At 43.8% G+C, this 22,538-nt stretch overlaps 2 protein-coding genes across 4 annotated transcripts in view; one reads left to right on the top strand and one right to left on the bottom strand.

The window, feature by feature from the left end:
* The window catches only part of LOC135215163 (exonuclease mut-7 homolog), a 176,468-nt gene that overhangs the window by 13,044 nt on the left and 140,886 nt on the right, over nt 1–22,538 (top strand). The window lies entirely within an intron of this gene.
* Nucleotides 7,597–10,295, bottom strand: LOC135215056 (gastrula zinc finger protein XlCGF57.1-like). The gene has a single exon (XM_064249566.1). The coding sequence runs from the start codon at nt 9,755–9,757 to the stop codon at nt 8,111–8,113; it is 1,647 nt and encodes a 548-aa protein (XP_064105636.1). The 5' UTR covers nt 9,758–10,295; the 3' UTR covers nt 7,597–8,110.

Here is a 22,538-nt window from a genome sequence, read left to right as displayed (position 1 = left end):
CGTGTTTGTTAAGATTTCCCAGTCCTCCATACTGGGACATCTTTTCTTTTCCTTTCATGGGTTCTTATCACGTGTTACTCTTTTTATTTGCATCGTATTATAGGATTTAGGAATTCACTGCCCATACCTTTGATCACGCAGATATCTCTATGGTTTAGGTATTTAGGGCTACAGTGTTTTTCCCTAGTCCAGCATCCCAGCTTTTGCTCTTCATCGGCTATGGCTGGCTTCGAGTAGTCGACTGTTCTTCGGAACGGTTCGTCTTCTCCTGGACTTCTTTCTCTCTCACTCGTGTGTTCCTTCCATCCTTTTACGATGTGTGTGTTTATTTATTAACGATTTTTATCTAGTGTTTATTTTATTCTGTGTTAGGCTAGCTGTTAGGGCGTCCAGTACCTCGGCAGTTCTATTACTTTTACGTGTTCATTCACTCTTGGTACAGTTGGGTTCATGTGGTCACTTGCCTAGTGGTTGTGCTGTTTATCACCTCTTGGTCCACCTTTGATCACGTGTTCCTCTGGGCGCCCTACCCAGTTCCCTTCCCTCCCTTCCGCGCGGTAAGGGGGGGGTCTGGCCGGGCTCACTACGGTCGTCATGACAACCACGTGAGCGTCCTTCCCTCCCTCTCTCTCTCTCTCGAGGGGGGGCTCCTGGGAGGCCCGGACAGCTGGGAGACTGGGGGACCACTTATTCGCCTCGGGATCTGGGGAGCTCCGGCGTGGAAGGGGGTTGGGGTTGGCCACCCCTCCCTCCGGCCGCCTCGGTCCTCTCCGGCGTGTCCCGCTCGCTCTTCCTCCCCCCCTCCCCCCCCTTCTCTCTATCCCACCACCAACGGACGGAGCCCTTGCTCACTAGCCGGGGGCCCCTTCGGTTGTTGGGAGTAAAGAGCTGGCTCCGCTAGCCACCGGGATGAGAGTTACCCAGTGGTCCTAGAAGCTTGCCTACTACTACCTTCTTTCCGCTACCAGAGGGGCGCTTGCTTCCTTACCCGGGCACTCCTCTAGTAGTCGGAAGGGAGGCATGTCTTACTCCCTGTATGGAGTATACATGCTCCTTTCGTATCTTTGTTAGTTTATTCTTGACAACCTCCTCCGTTCTCCGTCGTGGTTCTTCTCTCTATCCTCGCTAGGGTTGTATTATCCTTCTGGTTGATTCTTTTCTCCGTCCCCGGTGTACACCGGAGACTCCAACCAGAACACCCTAGCTCCCACACGTATTTTGGTGGAGGACTACTTTTAAAATAACTTATATGCTCCGGCATGCAACGGAGTTCGTATATAGACTGTAAGTGTGTAACACCGATACTCATATATCTTTCCACTTACAGGCTACCAACTGCCAGGAACCGGGCTGTAATGCGGTTCTTCAGGACCCCTGTGGCCACGAGGAGTGCAGGACCCACGCCCCGTACGCCACCACCCATGGCGACCTGATCGTCTGGCACCACGAGGCATGCACCATATATTATGACCTAGTGAGCCAGTTGTTGGACGGAGTAAGTAGATATCAAGATAGTTACTTCCTCCATCATATATGTTCAATATATTTTAGTTTTAAGTCTTAGTTATAGGCTTCGTTCTTAACCTACAGCTCCGCCATAAAGGACTTCATTGGTCCTCTCTTTCAGGCTGCTGCTGTGAAGGAGGTCGCCCTAGCGACCCTAAAAGCATGGGTGGGCGGCTTCGGCAGGAACGCCGCCAAAGGACAGCCCTACATTCTGGACAAGAAGTTGGCTGTCCAGATCTTCCCCGGAGGGAAAGCAACGGGTTACGTAGACCCCGCCACAGCAGCTCCAGCGATAGCCTCCATCCAACGGGAGGTACAGCAAGCCTTCGTCAGCGTGTCGGGCCAGGACATCGTGCCGGACGTCGCCACCCTAGATATAAACGTAGAGCCAATGACGGTAGGTGCGGAAGACTTGTTAGTCGAGGTAGGTGCTTCGGGCGCTCAAGGGTTTCCCTTGGGCGCACCTGGATCTTCTTCCCCTGTTCCTTCCTCCTCCTCTTTCCAAGGCTTTACGGGATCTGAGATCCCTACTCCTACGCCTGCTGTTTCTGTGCCCCCTAAGGTAAAAGGACACAGAGAACAGAAGACCCTCCAGAAGATGACGCCCAAATAGACGTCGTCTTCCTCCTCACGAAATCTTCGGCTTCCTACTCCGGAGCAGTGAAGGGTAAATCTGAACCTTCACACTCGAGAGGGTCTAGAAGCAAAGTTTCTAAGGAGAAGGTCCGCGCTCCAAGACGACCCTTCAAGCAGCTATGAAGGATGAACCCATCCCACAGCTCAGGGAAGCAGAGCCCACATCTCCCCTCTTCCCTGCGTTTGGAGGATTATGGGAAAACCTACCGGCTACTTTCACGGTAGGAAAGCTGAAACCGGACTGTGCCATGGAACAGTTCGGTGAGAAGCTACTTAGACTGCCTGATAGCCTCATTCAGGCAGAATTCGACTCGAGGACTAGGCTAGGAAGATCACTCAACTCCCTAGTCATAACTGAGATGGCTGCTCTCTCGTATGGTACGGAGCCTCTTTTTAAGATCTTGGCTAAGTCACAGCTACAGACGGTGCAAGCAGATGCTTATGACTTTTTCGTGGCCAGAAGGAACTGCCGTAAGCATGTGTTGCAAGAGGCTACCATTCGTCATGAGCCAAACAGACTTCTCGCTTCCAACATATGGGGCGCGGACCTGTTCCCAGAGTCTTCTGTAAATGAGGTGCACCACGAAGCTTCAAGGCTTAACCAAAGCCTTAGAGCTCGGTGGGGTATCTCAGCCAAGAGGAAGCAGGAGAACCCTCCCTCTTCTGGTAAGAAACTTGAGAAGACTAAGAGGTTCCAACCATACCAGAAGCACCAGCAGCAGCAGCATTTTGTCCAGACCGTTCCAGTCACCCAACCGGGTCAGCCTTCGACGTCAAAAGGACAGAGTCAACCCATCCTCTTGCTATCCCCCCAGAACCAACCCTCGACCTCCTATACCGTCTCCCCAGCTTTCAATCCCATGTTTGAAAGCCAGGCTTTCCCAACCTTCAATAGGTTCGCAAGGGGAAGCAGGGCGAGAGGTAACTTTTGCCAGCGAGGTTCGGGAAGAGCTACCAACAGAGGTAAGCACTTCCGAGGGGGACGTGGAGGCCATCCCACACAGCAGCAGTGAGGCTCCCCAGGTAGGAGGGAGGAGGCTGTTCCTCTTCCGTCACAGGTGGGGGTTCAGCAAATGGGCACAGAGCATCGTGTCCAAAGGACTAGGTTGGAGTTGGATCAAAGATCCTCCACCAACCAAATCATTTCTTCAACCACCATCAAAGGAATTGGCAGATTATGCAGAGGAGCTCCTTCAGAAAGGAGTTGTGTCGAGAGTCAGGCATCTAAAATTTCAAGGGCGCTTGTTCAGCGTGCCAAAGAAAGGCTCTTCAAAAAGAAGAATAATCTTAGACTTGTCCCAGCTAAACTTTTCATTCGTTGCGACAAGTTCAAAATGCTGACCATCTCGCAGGTACGGACCTTACTTTCCGTGGCCGTCACCACCTCTATCGATCTTACAGACGCATACTATCATATCCCTATCGCGAGACACTTTCGCCCATACCTAGGTTTCAAGCTAGGAGACCAAGCATTCTCTTTCAAAGTGATGCCCTTCGGACTGAATGTAGCCCCCAGGGTATTCACGAAAATAGCGGAAGTAGTAGTTCAACAACTGAGATCACAAGGGATAATGGTAGTAGCGTACCTCGACGATTGGCTGATTTGGGCACCAACCGTCGAGGAATGCCGCAGAGCCACAGACAAGGTAATTCAATTCCTGGAACATCTGGGGTTCCAAATAAACAAAACGAAATCCAGATTCACTCCGGAGACTCGTTTTCAGTGGCTAGGCATCCAATGGGACTTATCCTCTCACAATCTGTCAATTCCGGTGGTCAAAAGAAAAGAAATAGCCAAGTCAGTGAGGCAATTCCTCAACAACAAGCAAGCTTCGAGGAGAAACCAGGAAAGAATCCTAGGTTCCCTCCAGTTTGCCTCAGTGACGGACGTCCTTCTGAAGGCAAGGTTGAAAGATATAAATCGAGTTTGGCGCTCAAGAGCAAATGTCAAATCTCGAGACAAGTTGTCAGTGATTCCGCAAATCCTTCGCAACCAACTTCGTCCATGGGCGAAGGTAAAGAATCTGTCTAAGTCAGTTCCCCTTCAATATCCTCCTCCGGCGTTAACTATTCACACAGACGCCTCCCTAACCGGTTGGGGAGGATACTCTCAGTTCAAAAAAGTTCAAGGGACTTGGTCTACTCAGTTCCGCCAGCTCCACATAAACGTTCTGGAAGCAATGGCAGTATTTCTTACCCTAAAGAAGCTCCTTCCCCCGAAGAAGTCTCATCTAAAGCTGGTTTTGGACAGCGCAGTAGTAGTACAATGCATCAACAGAGGGGGATCCAAATCCAAACATGTGAACCATGTCATGATAGCCATTTTCTCCTTAGCAAACAGGTACAAATGGCATCTATCATCCACCCATTTAGCAGGGGTAAGGAATGTGATAGCGGACGCCTTGTCCCGTTCAGTTCCTCTGGAATCAGAGTGGTCTCTGGACAACAAGTCATTCCAGTGGATACGCCGGAGTGTTCCAGGTCTCCAAGTAGATCTATTCGCCTCACAAGCGAACCACAAGCTCCCTTGCTATGTGGCCCCCAACCTGGACCCTCTGGCCTATGCCACGGACGCCTTGTCCATAGACTGGAATCAGTGGAGAAGGATTTACATCTTTCCTCCAGTGAATCTTCTCTTGAAAGTTCTGAACAAACTCAGGACTTTCAAGGGACAAGTAGCTCTTGTAGCTCCAGATTGGCCAAAGAGCAACTGGTACCCCTTACTACTGGAATTGGGTCTCCGGCCTCGACGGATTCCCAATCCCAAACTGCCCCAATCAGTACAAATGAGGACTGTGTTCGCTTCCTCAGGAATTCTCAAGACCCTAACTTTATGGACTTCATGAAGTTTGCGGCTAAAAAAGATGCAGATATTGATCCCCAGAATATCCTCTTCCTAGAATCAGATAAGAGGGAATCAACTCTGAGGCAATATGATTCTGCTGTCAAAAAGTTAGCATCTTTCCTGAGGGAAACAAACACTACAACCATGACTGTAAATTTAGCTATTATCCTTCTTCAGGTCCTTATTTGAGAAAGGTTTAGCAGCTAGCACTATTACCACTAATAAGTCAGCTTTGAAGAAAATCTTTCAGTTGGGTTTTCAAATAGACTTAACAGAATCTTACTTTACGCCTATTCCCAAAGCCTGTGCTATACTTAGACCTTCTGAGAGACCTACATCAGTTTCATGGTTTTTAAATGATGTCCTCAAACTAGCTTCGGACACTGACAACTCTTCTTGCACATTTATAATGTTACTTAGAAAGACACTATTTTTACTAAGCTTGGCCTCAGGGGCCAGAATCTCAGAACTGTCGGCTCTATCCAGAGATACGGGACATGTAGAATTTCTCCCTTCAGGAGAAGTTTTGCTTTCTCCTGATTGCAGTTTTTTTAGCTAAAAATGAGGATCCTTTAGCAAGGTGGGCACCTTGGAAAGTCATTCCTCTTACCCAAGATCCCTCTCTCTGTCCAGTAATGACCTTAAGAGCCTTTCTGTCTCGGACATCCTCTAGATCCTCAGGTCCTCTCTTTATGAGAGAAAGAGGTGGCACCTTATCAGTAAAAGGAATCAGGCAGCAGATTCTTTACTTCATTAAGCAAGCCAATCCTGAATCATTCCCAAAAGCACATGATATCAGGGCAGTAGCTACCTCTATTAATTATTTCCAACATATGAATTTTGATGATCTTAAGAAATATACTGGATGGAAATCACCGACAGTCTTCAAGCGTCATTACCTAAAGTCCTTGGAATCCTTAAAATTTTCAGCAGTGGCAGCGGGAAACATAGTTTCCCCTGACTCTGCACAGTAGTCGTAGTTGAAGATCCAGGTCTCCTTTCTACCTACCTTGTCTAACATGTCTTACCCTACCGTTAAGCTCTACATGGTCCTCTAGCCTTAGCTGCTATGATGACATATTGTTGGAATGTCCCTTATTTTTTTGCTAGGGACACCCACATAATCTGGCATATAAATGTGCTTCAGTGTTTCTACCCTTATTTTTATGCTAGGGCAGAACACATTAACTTTTGTCTATGTTGTACATATATTAATTTAGATTTAGTGAATCTTCTGACAATTTTGTTTTGATACCATATTATTAAGCTCTGCTTTACCTGTTATTACTATATTAAGCTAATTTTAAGTACCCTTATATTGTAATCTTGTATCATAACTTTGATTCACTTATATTATACTTTTATTTTATTTTATAGTTTCATTGAGACCCTTCATTGTCATCTTGTGCTGTTTCTCTGGTACTATTTCACAGGGCGACACGAACTGAGCCCAGAAAAAGGATTTTGACGTAGGAAAAATCTATTTGTTCTGGGCGATGGGTTCGTGTCGCCCTGTGAAACCCCCCCATCATTTCCCACCCTGCAGCCCAAGATGGACATCTTGAGAAAAGGATGACCACTAGAGGCGCTGCAGCCTGCGTGGCGTGGGTATTAGTAGTAGTAGCAGACGCATTCACCTTTGGATCGGCTCTCTCAGGTGGGGGATTTTGATGTGGGAAGTTCTAAATGGCAAAAGGCTCATGGTAGTGGTCTCACTCGCCCCTGTTACCATACCGACACTTCTTTTATAGAGTGAGCGAGTCAGTTATACTGACATCTTCTTGAATTTATTTTTTCTCTGGTATTTATTAGGTTATTTACCTTAGAAATAATGAACTTAAGGATTATTTCACAGGGCGACATGAACCCATCGCCCAGAAATAGATTTTTGTTTTTACTACATCAAAATCCTTTATATATATATATATATATATATATATATATATATATATATATATATATATATATATATATATATATATATATATTATATATCTGTATAGTTCTGATTCGTATTTAATCTATCCATGTTAAAAGAAAAAAGTATAACTCACCAAGGTAGTTAAACTTATTTCACACACTGTGCGGGGCTGATCTCAGTCACCAAATAGCCTCGTCCATGACATGGAACTGATTTCCTCAGTCATCATTCTTTTGGTTCCAGTTAAGCAGCTCATAACAGAAATGAGTTTCCCTTATCATTTTTGGGAGCCTTTGTCTATATCCTAGCGATGAATGGCAAGTATATTTCCAATTTTTTGTGAGGTTTTTCCAGACTAAATTTTTGGCCAAGTGCAAGCGTTCAAAGCTTGTGATAAAGATGTTTACATTGAATAACAAAAATGGTCTACTTTACTCTGATTTTTTTTTTTAGGAATCACACTGATACATAATTCAGTATTTGGATAATTACCTACATATCATTTGCATATCTTATCACTCAACTATGAAAAAACCTTAAACAGTCAAGTACAATATTAAAACCGAAATGAAAACAACAAAGAATTGAAGAACAAATCCATAAGGACGAAAATTACTCCGTTACATGACACTACTACTCTCATCACTAGTGGTGAAACAGGCTGGCCGCTAAGGATTAAAAAAATAAGTTCGCCTGAAAACATTGCTATATTGGTAATTAGAAGAGCACCGCATAAGGTCATGAGCTACACAAATTCATCAAGAAAGAATGAGAAATATAAAAATTCCATGCCACTGTAGCTCAATCCAATATAACTAAAAATAAGATATAAAGAAATCACTCAACAGATATAAACACCCAGGAAAAACATTAAAAATTGGATTGTAAACTCCAATGCAATAGAAAAAAAAACTGCAGGCTACACTGACTAAGTCAGTGGGATGCCCACTCTTAATCACTGAATACCACTAGTATTCTTGTCATTGTGGAATGGCTAATCCTCTATTGGTGGCAGATATAAATAGGTTATAAAATATAAAATCTGTAAACATATTTTCAAATTCTTTACATACAATGGATTTTGTCAAATGTATGTTTACAACACACAACACTAAATAAATGAGTGGTCCAGAATTTGCATGAATTCTTATGGGTATTTCAAAGTTATAGTATTAAATCCATATTATGCAGCTGAAGAGCTTTCATCCAACATGGAGCTTCATGTGATTTTTCAAATGAGTTCTCCTAAAAAACCTTTTTCCACACACTGTGCAGCTGAACGGCTTCTCTCCTGTGTGAGTTCTCAAGTGCATTTTTAGACTACCTGATTGGGAAAAACTATTTCCACACTCAATACAAGTATATGGTTTTTCCCCTGTGTGAGTTCTCATGTGAGATTTTAAATGACTTCTCCTTGAAAATGTTTTTCCACACTCAGAGCATGAAATTGGCTTCTCTCCTATATGAGCTCTCATGTGAGATTTCAAATGAGAACTGTTACTAAATCCTTTTCCACATTCGGTGCAAATGAATGGCTTCTCTTTAGCATGAGTTCCCATATGAGAATTCAAATGAGCTTGACTGATAAACCCCTTTCCACAAACACTGCAAATAAATGACTTCTCTTCAGTATGTGTCCTTATATGCATTTTTAGATAACCTGGTTGAGCAAAACTGCTTCCACACACTGAGCAGGTGAAGGGTTTCTCTCCTGGGAAAATTCTCATGTGATTTTTCAGGTGAAGTTCAGGTTGGGCGAGACTGTTTCCACATTCAATGTAAGTCAATGTTTTCTCGCCTGTGTGAGTTTTCATGTGCTTTTTAAGGTTACCTGGCTGTGAAAAGCTACTATTGCATTCTGTGCAAGAGTGCGGCTTTTCTCCCGTGTGAGTTCTCACGTGCATTTTGAGATTGCCTAACTGAGAAAACTTACTTCCACATTCTGCACATGTAAATGGCTTCTCCCCTGTGTGCATCCTCATGTGAGATTTCAAATGTGTCCTCCTTAAAAAGCTCTTTCCACACTCAGTACAGACGAATGGCTTTTCTCCTGTATGAATACCAAAATGTAAATTCAGATGAGCTTTACTAATAAATCCTTTTCCACATTCAGTGCATGTGAATGGCTTCTCTCCTGTGTGAGTTCTCACATGCAATTTGAGACTGCCTGTTTGAGAAAAACCAGTTCCACAGTGAATACAAGTAAATGGTTTCTCCTTTGTGTGAGTTCTCATGTGGGATTTCAAATGAGTTCTTCTCAAAAAGCTTTTATCACATTCAGTGCATGTGAATGGTTTCTTTCCTGTATGAATTTTCTCGTGCTTTCTGAGACTGCCTGGTTGAGAAAAATGGCTTCCACACTCAACGCAAATAAATGACTTTGCATCCCTATTAGTTTTCAGTGAAAATCTTTCCATTTCTTGTTCAAGTTTCTTGTTACTTTCATGGTCCTTTTTCTGATAAACCTGTTTATTACCATTTTCAAAAGGCACCTGGAAGACATCTTTGGCAGATGTATGCAACTTTACATTTCCTTCTTCTAAGATATCTACTCCACAATCACCATCACAACTTAAAGGGTCTTTCTCACCCATAAAAGAGAAACTTGGAACACTCAGATCATTTCCATTAGACACAAACAATATTGGTTCCACCTCCACCTTCATAGATGGATCTAAATCTGGCCTTACTTTAACTGTGATGTGTGGGTCTGAAAACAGAAAACTATTATTTGTGGATCCACAATGAAAACCATCCAAATTTTCCTTTTCAGGTTTGATTAAAAACACGGATACTGGGTCTTCAACTTCCTTTTTCATAAGAAGCTCTAGGTTTAGTTCGGAAGCCATTTTGATGTCTGCCCCAAGTATTCACAACTAAAACGACCAAAACATGTCCATGCATCATATGACTAATGAAATGAGAACCAGCTCTTATTGAAACTTATTGCATTTTCTTGTGACATCTGCATTTCTTGAATGATAAAAGGAATTCAAATAGTTGTCTTTTCCCAATACTGCAAGTACTTTCCCTTGGTTTCTTAAAATTATAAAATAATAATATTAAATATCTCGCTATATCCTTTTAAGATGAAAACCTTTGCAGGACTGCCTCAGTAAAAATTATATATATTTTTAGACCCCATGGAATGTCAGTAGTATCAGCATCAGTTACCTACCAACAAAGTGTGACGAGACTGTCTATGAACTATTAAATAACCATTTATATTTCACCACCATTTTAGCTATGAAACACAAGTGTCTGAAACGATGAAAATTAATCATCAGCAGTGCCTGTGCTATTCATTGACAAAATATTATGATGAACCTTCAGCAGTGTTGTGCTCTTCATTGACAAAGTATGATGAACATTTTGCTGCACTGTGATAATCTGCAAAAAGAAGAAAAAAAAATAAATGGAAATGCACATTACAGTAGTAAGTAAGATCAAGCTAAGATTAGAATATCCCCCACAAAATATACAAAAATAAGTGGATTTTCACAAATTTTTAATGTGTTGCAGGATAAATATATTTTGGTATTTGGTGAGTCATCTTCTGGGGAAAACCAATTGGATCCAGATACAGAACATATTTGGAACATTGTCCTCTTAACAAATAGTGCTACAGTCCTACATCAAAAGCACTGGTCATCTTGAGGTTCCAGTAGAAATCTACCTAAACCCCATATGGAACTAACCTGGGGGGATATTTCTATATAGTTGTTCCTCCAAATTCAGAGGGTTTATGGATTATGTATGATCAAAATACGTATAATAAAAATTGCAAATAATTTCTGGTTCCAAACAATTGCACTTACCAGCCTGCAGATTAACATATGATAAGTTAGGCCCACTGGCAGAGTGATTTTGGTTATACAGGGCCTATAAAATGAACTTTGAACGCCACATATTACAGTACTTAACCTTTTAGCATCAAAAGTTACTAGTAGTAAACAAGGTAACAATTAACATCACCAGGCTTATCTGCAAAGCAAATATACTTAAAACCATAACAAATTCTTTAAACCCACCAACATGCACTAAGCAAAGCTAGTTTTATGTGAAGTTCATGTTTGCAGTGGCCCGTTAACCTTATTTTCCAATAATTGTCAATTGTTAGACTTCTGGGCCTTATTGAATGAGTGAGAGGATCGTAACCTCATCTAAAAAGAGGCTAGGATGAATCTAAGAGTCAGTGACAATGAGGCAATTCAAAGCATTGGGTTTGTCTTATTGTCAGGATCTCCTTCCTTCCTTCCTTCCTTCCTTGTTAGAGAAAGGGGTGGGAGTGCTTCAATAAATCTAAGGATATAAAAATAGAACGGATGGTCGCTGTGACACTTACCTGCATTGGCCGCCAGTTCCAGCAGGTGATGGCTGGATGAATGTATGATATTTAGGGCAAAAGCCCAGGCACTGGGGCCACAAAGGCCAATCAGCACCGTAATGAAGGGTAAATAAATTTAATTATATGAATGAATGAGTGAAAGAAATGATGAATAACTAAAATGAGATGTGACCAATAAATAAAATACAGATATGATATTTTTATAATAAAATTAGATTTATTATATACTTACCACCCAGTAATTATATCGCTAACAGTTTTCTACTCGACAGCAGCCTAAATTCAAATTTCGCAGGCAGCAGTTTGATGACTCGGCAATACTAGGAACGACTTAGCTAATCACGTCATTCTGTTTTATGCATAATGTTCATCAGAGGGGAGGCAGGTGGTCTCTGATCATATAATTACTGGGTAAGTATATACAAAATCTAATTTTATTATAAAAATATCATTTTTGTATATGTGACTTACCCAGTAATTATACATATCGCTGATTCCACACTGAATGATGGTGGGATCATGGACATATTCTACTCCAAAGCATTAAATCATGTAATGAATTTGAAATAGAAAAGTTGCTATCATTGAAAAAACAGAGAGCTGTGCAGATGAATAGCTACTGCCTCTGGTTGGCACTCATCTTTACTTGTAGTGGCGCGGCGGTAGAGCCAAGGGTTGCCTCCTACTTAAGGGAAACTTTCCAGCGAGGAGAATGCTCATATGGCTAGCAAAGTATGATAGGTGCCCGCCCTTGCCCAGGGCACAGCACCGAAATTAAACAACCAGAAAACACTGACACCTACACTGAAATAAAGTCAAGACCTATCCACTGAGAGTGGTGGGTGCTCCAGGTACACTGTGTCCCCTGGCTTTCCAAACTCAGGACCTTACTGAAAAGGTGAAGAGATAACAATAGGAGAACATCCAATGCTTCCTTCTGCAATGCCACGCCAGTCGCTAAAATGGCCATGAGATACTGAAAAAATTTGACACTTTAAACCTACATAAAACATATAAGCAAAGATCCCTCACGCCTCCGTTAGTTCGATGGCTGAATGGGCGTAAAGAGCAAATAACACCTGAACTAAGGAGGTAGAGGTTGTTCTTACATCCTTAGCTTCACTTCAAAGTAGGCCAAACAACACTCCACAACAATGTTTTAAACAAGAAGTCCATATAAACTAGAAGACATCACGTTTGGAGAAAGAGAGAGGTTCTGGGAGGAACTCCTCTTCATACTGGAAGCAGAGCTATCAGGATAAGTCTTCCAATGTCACTCCAATTCAGGGTGAACAACTAGTAATTGAACAGTTTACGAATTGCAAAATGAATTTGGAAGACAAAACACCACTGTTTGTCTGAGAAATCATTCTGAATCATTTGCAGTGGCCTATGGATCAACTGCGACGAAGCAGACTTAAGGACTTCTGTTATACCGTGGGGTAAACAAAAAGATGATGATGAGTCTAAAGAGACATATCTTTGTCCGATGATTCTCCCAATGGCAAATGTGGAGTACAAAATAGGAACCATAAGCGAGAATCCAAAGCCAAGCAGAGACTGAAGTCTGTGATGGCTGGCCAGAGATCTGAATTAGCAGTTAAACCTCGACAGCGGAGGAACGATACTAATTCGAACAAATAGACAAGCACAGAAACACTAAGTGAGAAGGCAGTCACTGATCCTCGAGTGTCTCCATAGGCTGAGTTGCCTGGTAGCACATTCTGCTTTGTACAGCCATCGGGTGCATGACAGATACCCTCGAGCACCTACATGATAACCGCAACAAGAAGGAAAGAAACCCCCTTGCTCAGTGATAATTCCAACTCTATGGTGTTGTTGCCATAACATCACCAAAATCAAAATCAAAATCAGCAGCTCTTGGAAGGTCCAGAAGGGTGTCCTGAGTTTCAGGAAATTAAGAGAAGGAGGTACTATTCGTCTCAGTCACACACCAGAAGAATTAACTTACAGGCATATGTCTATTACTCGAACGGTACAACTGATAACAGATGCACATTGCGAAAATATCAAGTACATATATTCGTAGGCTCCTGTCGACGGAGCGTCAGCCTAATTTTTCTTCACTTTGAAGAGAAAAAGAATAAGGACTGGAAGCAGACCTCCTTCATTCTCTAATGAATAGAGCGAAGGTGAAGCTATCCCGAAGAAAAGCTTCTATGGTGATAACAGGACACTGAAGACGAATAATTCATACCAAACTGATTGTTCCCAAAATGGGCCACTGACTGAAAAGATCCTAAGATTGAACCAAGAACATAGGCTCTCGCATCCGAACTCTGGGGAGAGTAATCCGTAGATTTCCTCTTATTCAAGATGACTGTACTTGTCCGCTCTTCTCAGAACTAGAGGGAGCGGGCGATAATGCACGCGATCATCAACTTGTGGTGATGATAGCAATCCAAAGACTTAGTAAAACATATTCGCCTAAGCGAAAAAGATGCTTCCTGAAGGGAGAGCAGGGGTTTTCACCCACCAAACAGAGCATTCTCTTCCTACTACTGGTTCGATAGTGGGAATGCGAAAGAGAATAGAGTAGAGTTGACTGCTCCAAAAGATGGTGAGAACTTGCTACTTCTTGCCACGCATCTGTCTTTGTGATTGAAACTTCACGATAAGGACTACATAAAGAACCTCTTTCTCGACTCTTGTGATGTCTTGTTCAAGTGGAGGCTAACGAAAGATCACCTAGTGTTGACGAAGGTGAACAAGGAGACAGTTGTCGGGAGTTCAATAGGAAGTGCCAGACTACCAACAGCTGGTGCTAAGTGAGGCGTGGAAAACGCCAAGCAAGCTGAAGGAAGGAAGTGGACTCCTCAGATGGTGCAGAGGCAGAGCGCCTGGACGGGGAACTGGTGCTCAACAAAATACAACTGTAAGAGAAAGATTCGAGCGGCTAGGCGCCAATACCTGGTGCTCATCATGAGAACCAGTACTATACTGATGAGTGTTTAGGATTAAAGTATTGAGAAGGCTCATATATACCAACGCAGGAGCAAAGTTCTAATCCACTTCTTCTGCGAACTACAAGTCGGTATCTCCACCTGTAAGCGCATGTTAAGGTGTGCGAGTTGATGCACTGGCTGCGAACGCCTGGGAGAGGACTGGCTATCAGAAGCAAAAGGTCGCTTATGATGCTTCCAACGTCTAGGTGCTAGCACAGGGTGTTCAATACTAGTACTAATTAAATTAAATAAGTAACCTTTCTTTAATTCAATGACTACCGATGACCAGTTTGACTGAGGGGGGAAAAACTCCCTTCAGATGAATCAGCTAAGTCTCGAGTCAAAAATCGACAGAATTGGATCAGCTGAGTCGTGAGTTGAACATCGTCTGTAAGTAGTCGGACTAGCAGGACTGTGAGGGTGCGAGGCTTCATCAACTGAAGAATATCTCTTCAGAGGTCGAGAGACCAAAGAATCACGTCATTGACGCAATCTATTAGGTGACGAACCACTGGAATAGGACTACAACTCTGGGTACACTGTCACTGATAAGCCTTTCCAGCGGTATTCGGTCAAAACTTATACACTCACAACAGGTTCGACTGAGGGGGAAAATCCCTCCTCACTACACATTCATCAATACGGTCTTTTCAATGGTTGTCTGCTGATACCTGGGAAAAGCTACAGGTTTGACCAAGAGGGCAACTCCCTCGGACTCCCTTCGACTAAGTACCAGTATGGTCTCTCCTAGGATGTTCTTGGAGCAGGACAGTGACTTTAAGTCTAGGAGATCTGAGGGACCAGATAGTCACCTCCTCTGACACATCCAGAAAGACGCCTTTTCAGCGGCTGTTTGTCGATACCTGGGACCGACGACAGGTTCGACTGAGGTAGCGACTACCTGTATGTAACCCCCTGACCTCCTTTGGACCTCTGGTATTTCTTCTCCCAGGTGTGGGGGAGTGGGACAGTGACCTATGTCTAAGAGAATCGAGGGACAAGTAGTCACCTCCTCTACTGCACAACACTTCACTGTTACATTGATAATTCATGATAATTGAAATAAAATGGTGGCAAAGGCATGGGAAGGAAGCGATGGAGACAGGTGCAGGAGTACATGAACGATATATAATGGTTAGTAGGATAGAACTGGCGTCAGCTTTGGGAGGTGTGAGGTGAGAGTCAGCAGGCGAGAGGAGAACACTGGGTGTTAGGCAGGTCTAAGTGCCCAAAACATTGGGCGTTTGGCAGCCATTGTCGACCCAAACACTGCGAGCACCGCAGTCACTGGCACCCGAAACAATGGGTACTTGGCAGCCACTGGTGCCCAAAACACTGGGAGCAAAGGGGTTGTGGCGGGATCACAAAAAAAAAGTAACCTCCCCACATAAACTTAACCTGTCTGGCTATCAGACCCACCCTCAATCACACTTTCCACTTAACACTACAAAATACAGCAGGACAATTGACCCATACCTACATACAGAACAAAAAAACACAAACAGGTACTCACCTCTGGCTTCTGCTACTCAGGGCTAGGCTGTGCTGTCCACTGGATATAGGCTATAGGCTAGCCAACACAACCACCGCCGACAACCAAGCACAAACCAACCCCCCCCGAGACCCACAACCCCACAAAAACTTAATAACCCGACAAATCAATGCAGATGAACACCAACACCCCGAAAAAACACGACAACCACACGACCTACAGAAGTACAACAACCCGCCAAAACCAACACTGCCCCAACCACCACTAACAGACACCGAAAATGCACCACCAACCTATTTAACCTCACCACAACTAGACAGACACACGCACAACAACTTCACAACCCCAAAATCTATCAATTACCACCAAAACAACTAAACACCAAAGGACAACCGCAGTCAAAACCAACTCTGACTTGACCAGACGCCTCACTGCTTACGACTCTCGTAACAGACTTCCATTGACTTCCCACAAAGCGCCACAACAGACATACTTCCGACCACCATTTAACCACTCCCATTCATTCTTCCACCAATCTCTCTCTCTCTCTCTCTCTCTCTCTCTCTCACACACAACCTTTGGAGATGTTGTCAAATATAAACTATCATTACTCCTCCATATTACCTCCCCCATTACATTTGACAACATCTCCTTACACTCACAACATCCACACTAAATTGCCTTTTGCAACACCCAAGGATGCTCAGATGCAGGCCGCCTGGATCTTGTTTGAGGACCATCATACACTCTTTCAGTTACATCGCCATTCACTTCTTCCAAACCACTTTCTATCAAACTCCCATTATCTCCCTCACTACCATCCTCCCAAATTCCATTCACCACTTCACCGATGTCTTCTAACTCTGGTTCCAACATCTCCCCTATTTCGGCCACCAAACCACTCAGTCCATCCATACTTCTGTCAAACTCCTGCAAAGACTTATCCATCCTATCAACTATCTCCTCACTATGCAGTTTCCTTCTCACTGAAGTCTCACTTGTCCCTGTCAACTCAAAACCACATACACTACAAGTATCATTCATTTCCCCAAAGTCATCCGTAGCACACGCTTTATCAACCATTTGCACCCTACCACCAACCCATTTACCATGCCGTTCACGCTTTTCCCTTCCACTTCCTCTCTCCACACTCTTCTGTTTTCTTCCATACTCAACCAACACCAACTGTCGATCTCCCAGACCAATTTGTTCACCGACAGTCGGCTCATACTTATTCACCCTCAACCACTCACTCATCGCATTCTCCCGAACATACTGTGGTACTTCCCTCCACTTACGGAGCTGGTTATGGTGTGCCCTAACCTCATCCATTCCCCCACCTACTCGCAATTTCCCCAAAACATAACTCAATTCACTCGGTCCCACTTCCAAAATGTCAAAAGGCCCTTCAAATTTCTCCCTTACTTTATTCACATTCATTCTTCCCATCTCAACCACCTCTTTCAACACCTTATCCCCAATCTTAAAACTCTCAAACCTTTCACTCGCTTTCTTCCACAAATCCCGATCACCTTCTGACAGACCCAACCGCGGTCTGACAATCCTTTCAAAATTCAACACATATTTACAAGGAGACATACCTATACTCTTCTGCAGTGTGGCATTATATGCCCAAACTGCACGTCCTACATACATATCCCAATCCTTGTCGCCCTTGCTCATCATTCGCAAAATCTCAGTCATCGTCCTAACAGTCCTTTCAGCCAACCCATTCACACTGGGCATATGGGGAGTAGAATACACATGCACAATACCCCATTCCTTCAACATTTCTTCAAATTCCCATCCCACAAACTCAGGTCCATTATCACTCAACATTTTTGCTGGCTTACACACACACATGGGCAACATCACTTGACCCACCATTCGTGCAACAGTTTCACTCCTCTTATCTTTGATGGGAACCACATAGGCAAATTTACTCATGTGATCCACCATCACAATCATTCCCACGTGTCCTCTCGCAGTCCTAGGCAAAGAAACACAATCAATCACAAGCATTTCAAACGGCTCTTTCATCTGCAATCGCAACACAGGTGGACTTGCATGCACACTCTGATACTTTCCCCTCTGACAGTCTTCACACGTGACTGCCACATCCACACAAATCTTATTCAACCCAGGAGCATACAATCTCTCTCTCATGCATTCCCACAACTTATTTTTCCCCATATGCCCAAACCGATCATGCACCAACAAACACATACTCACAGCTGACTCAACAGAAAACACCGGCACATACACTTCCCTGTCATACACCCCTTCCTGATGCAAAAAGTACACTATGTTTTTGCACATCACAAAACGTTTAGCAAACCCTCTTATATACATCCAACTCACATGGCCAGTCTTCCACACGCACTCCTCCCAAAACACATTGTCGCAACACACTTATCTCCAGGCACTCATTTTGCATTTCCTCAATCTCTTCCTTACTCAACAGATCATTCTCACTCCTAGCAATATCAATCATGCCCACAAAGTTTGCTACAAACACATTACCATCTTGAATCCTAGCTACTTGTCTGCCCCCCTTTCTAAGAATTCCATTTCCTATATCTACGTCTATATCGTGGATCCTCAAAAAATCTATCCCTATTAAAAAGCAAGATGGCATATCATTTTCTCCTATAACTATAAAGTTATGCATTACCTCACGATCTCCCAACCTAACCTTTAACCGTACCTCTTCCCATACTAAAACACTTCCTTGTCCTAACCCATGTATTCTCACACTTGTAGACTGCCTTTTCACTTCCCAATCACATCTCTCAAGTTCACTCACCACTGACCCACTCACCAAGGAAACTTGTGCCCCTGTGTCAACCAAACTACAATACTCACTATCATTTACTTGGACAAACGTCACCATTTTCCCTCGAGTCCCATGCACACACACATTCACTACCACGTCCACCTGGTTATCCACATCACAATCCTCCTCATCACATTCATCCTCAGTCAATTCCCCATTTCCACAATTCTGACTCAGATCCCCTTCACAGTCCCTTTTTGTAACCAACCAATTACAACCATGTTCCCCGCACTGAATCATCAAAACCCCACGTTCATTACCTGTACTCGTCCTTCCTCGATATTAAACCGGTCTGTCCCATCCAAAATACAACAACACTTTTATTCCAAACAACTCAGCTACTGCTGACAACAATTCATGCAACATTTCTCCTTCCCCACCTTGTTCCTCCGCATATGCCACTTCCTTCCGCACATCACTCATCAACCTCACTCGCAACTCATTCACACTACCGGGTACCTCTTCAACCAGACCCTTACCTTCCAAGTTTTTCAATGCTGAAAACAAACATTCACACACACTGTCATTCCCTTCAAACCTCTCTTTTACAACCAACCCCTCAGGTACCATATTCGGATCCCAGTCACTTTTCACAAAACAACTGTCCTTACCATGCATCCTAGACATCGTATCAGCAATCACATTTTTACTCCCCGGCACATATTCCAAGCTAAAATAAAACTCACTCAAATCCTCAATTGTCCTCGCAATCCTAGCATTCACACTTTCCTTCTTGATCATATAAACTAACGGCTGATGATCTGTCCTTATGACAAATTTTACCCCATACAAAAACACTTTCAACGCTTTCACACAAAACCTTATTGCCGCAAGCTCCTTCTCAACCACCGAATACTTAAGCTCTGCTTTATTAAAAGCTTTACTCACATACGCAATCACTCTCAATTGTCCCTCCCCATTCACCTCTTGCATCTGCACCAAGCATCCTCCCATACTAAACTTACTAGCATCAGCATACAACTCAAGCTTACTGGCATCCTCACTGTAGTCCGGAAAAGCCAAGGTGACGTCCCTAGCAGCCTCCTCTTTCAATCTCTCAAATGCTCCCACCATTCGCTCATTCCCACCTCAGCTTAGTACCAATTTTTCTGCCCGGTCCATTCAGTCAACGGCTTCCCTATACCCGAACAATCCCTAACAAACTTCCTCCCGAACTCAATCAAACCCAAAAAAACCCTTTAACTCCCGCACGGTCCGGGGACGTGGAAACTCCTTTACTTTTTCCACAAACTTTTCACTCTTCCTTACACCACTCGCACTCACCTTATGACCAAGAAATTCCACTTCCCCAGCCAACCACGTACACTTCTCCAGCTTCACTTTCACTCCAACCTCTTCCAACCGTTCTAACACCTTCTCAAGCAGTTCCACATTCTCCTCAACAGTCTCACTTGCAATCAAAACGTCATCTATAAACACAGTCACCTTCCTTCTATCAAAACCAGCCAAAACTACATTCATCGCCCTCTGGAAGGCAGCAGCAGGCGCATTAGCCAATCCAAAACTTAACCTCTTGAATTGATAGTGGCAGCTACCACTCGAAAAAGCTGTAACATGCCTGCTCCCTTCCTCAAGAGGCATCTGGTAATAGCCTCTTACCAAATCCAATTTTGTGAACACTCTCATCCCATGCATCTTATACACACAATCAGACACCACATTCATCGGGAATCGCTCCTTCACAGTCACTTCATTCACCTTCCTGTAAATCCACACACATTCTCAAACTCCCATCTTGCTTGCGTAACTGGGTGACTATGGGACTATTCCAAGCACTCTCACTCCTCTCGATCACTCCCACTCTCTCAAGTTCCTCACACTGTTCCTCAATCTCTCGGGCAATAGGCGCAGAAAAGTGTCGGGGACGCTGATATATGGGGTATCGTCATTCAAAACTATCTTGAACTCTGGGAGCTTAGATTCCCCTGAAATCCTCGTTCAACCCCGACTCAACGCACCCCCCCGCCTATCCCACAAGATCTGCATCAACCGCTCCCTCTCGTCATCACCAACATTTTCATCCACCTCAATTCGTTTCTCTGAAACTCATCCATACTTCCCACTCCTCATCCCTTTCTTTCATGCTACCTGTCATCACCCGCCGCACCCTAACATATCTTTCGTCGTCCACATCCACCAACGTATACAACAACCCCACACAATCACCTTCACGTATACCCCACACTCGCTTTTTTCCTAACACTCAGGCAATGAGGCCACAAAAACCCAGAGGATTCTCCATATCCAAAATCCCGTCGTACACATGCACACTCGCTCTTACCAACTTGTTCGCATCCACACCCTCAACCACATAAGCACACTTGTCACCTTTGACAATCCCAAGACCACTATGGGGCCCACGCAACTTTCACACTAACAACTTCTCCAACTTCTCGCGGCACTTTTACACTCTCTTTCGCAACCAACGGCACTCCCTTCCATATTTTACTGCTTAACCCTCCATCCCTATCCAAGTACAACTCTCCATGTACATTCCCCTTCCTATGCAACTCAATCATATTCCTGCTCGGATGGACCACCATCCCACACTTCTTCAGGAACCTGCATCCTAACAACATATCATACTTATCACTCATTCCCTCGATCACACAAAAGTCACCTTCATCCATCACTACCCCTTCGATTTCTACATTTTCATGCAACATTCCCACCACAGGCATACCTAAATTTCCTATTCCTCGTACCTCCCCTTTACATTTCCCAATTTCACACTCACTCCGCAACTTGTCACATCCATTCTTAAAAAGAACACTGACACTGCAGCCAGTATCAATCAAAGCACCAAACACACCCCTTCCCTTGCACCTCATTTTACACTCATACATTCATGAGCTCTTCCTCCAAACCCTTTTACATGCAACCAATCCTTCACGCACATGCATCACTCTTACTGACCGCACACCAGAGGACCACCCAACTGAATCCCCTTTGTACCTAGTTTCCGAACTCCCAACCTGAACTCCTCCTCTTTCGCCTACACACACTCGCCACATGACCTTCCATTCCACATTCAACACACTTTGCCCGCTGTTCCTTACACATCCTAGCATAATGCCCATTCTTCCCGCAATTACCGCAAACCTCAGTCACACGAGTACCTCGACATCCACTGGCTATATGCCCTACTTGCCCACACCTGTAACATTTAATATCCCTATCTTTCTTACACTCGCTCACTAAATGCCCTGTTTGCCCACACCCGAAGCAAGCTCCCAACGCCACCGACATTCATTCTTCCTGTGCCCTAGCTTTCCACATCTGTAACATTGCTGCTCTCGTTCACGACTAACCGACCCTAATCTTCCAACGCTTGCACTCCGATCTCTCTTAGGGTTAACCATACTTACGTTACTGGCTCTAACGCTCCTATCAACCACTCGCTCTGCCATTCGCCTTGGCCCTTTCAAAACTGCCTCCCTATAGCTCTTAAACTCTGGTATAACATCAGCCACTTCAGTCCTAACACTAACACTTCTACTCTCTTTCATACACCTATCCAACTCATAATCCTCTACTATTTCCAAAATGTCGTTCCACGTCAACCTTTCATTCGTCCATCGCATTTTCTCCTATTTACGTTTGTTTTTTTTTCAGATTTATTTAACAAAATTCATACACACTCTCAGGCACAGTCGCCAACAACTTCCCTCACTTTAACTACTTTACACTCATTTCCTACCCTTTCATTCCCCAAACTTTTTCCTGGCCGCTAATGTTTCCTAACGCCTGCACACATACATCGACACGCTCACCAACATTCGTTCTTACCTCATCAAAACCATGTTTTCTCCTATATCTAACACTACTCTTTATCCCTCTTTGCTGTTCCACAATCCTGGCTTTCACACTCTCATAAGGCACATTCCCCACACTCATCATTACCCCATACATATTCAACAAAAATCCCGTCAAAAAGCTACCCAGCTCTCTTGCCCAGACTCTCTTG

Source organism: Macrobrachium nipponense, chromosome 11 (genome assembly GCF_015104395.2).
Source record: "Macrobrachium nipponense isolate FS-2020 chromosome 11, ASM1510439v2, whole genome shotgun sequence".
Lineage (NCBI taxonomy): Eukaryota > Metazoa > Arthropoda > Malacostraca > Decapoda > Palaemonidae > Macrobrachium > Macrobrachium nipponense.
Note: the sequence above shows the minus strand (reverse complement) of the source record. Positions and strands in the feature narration are given on the sequence as shown.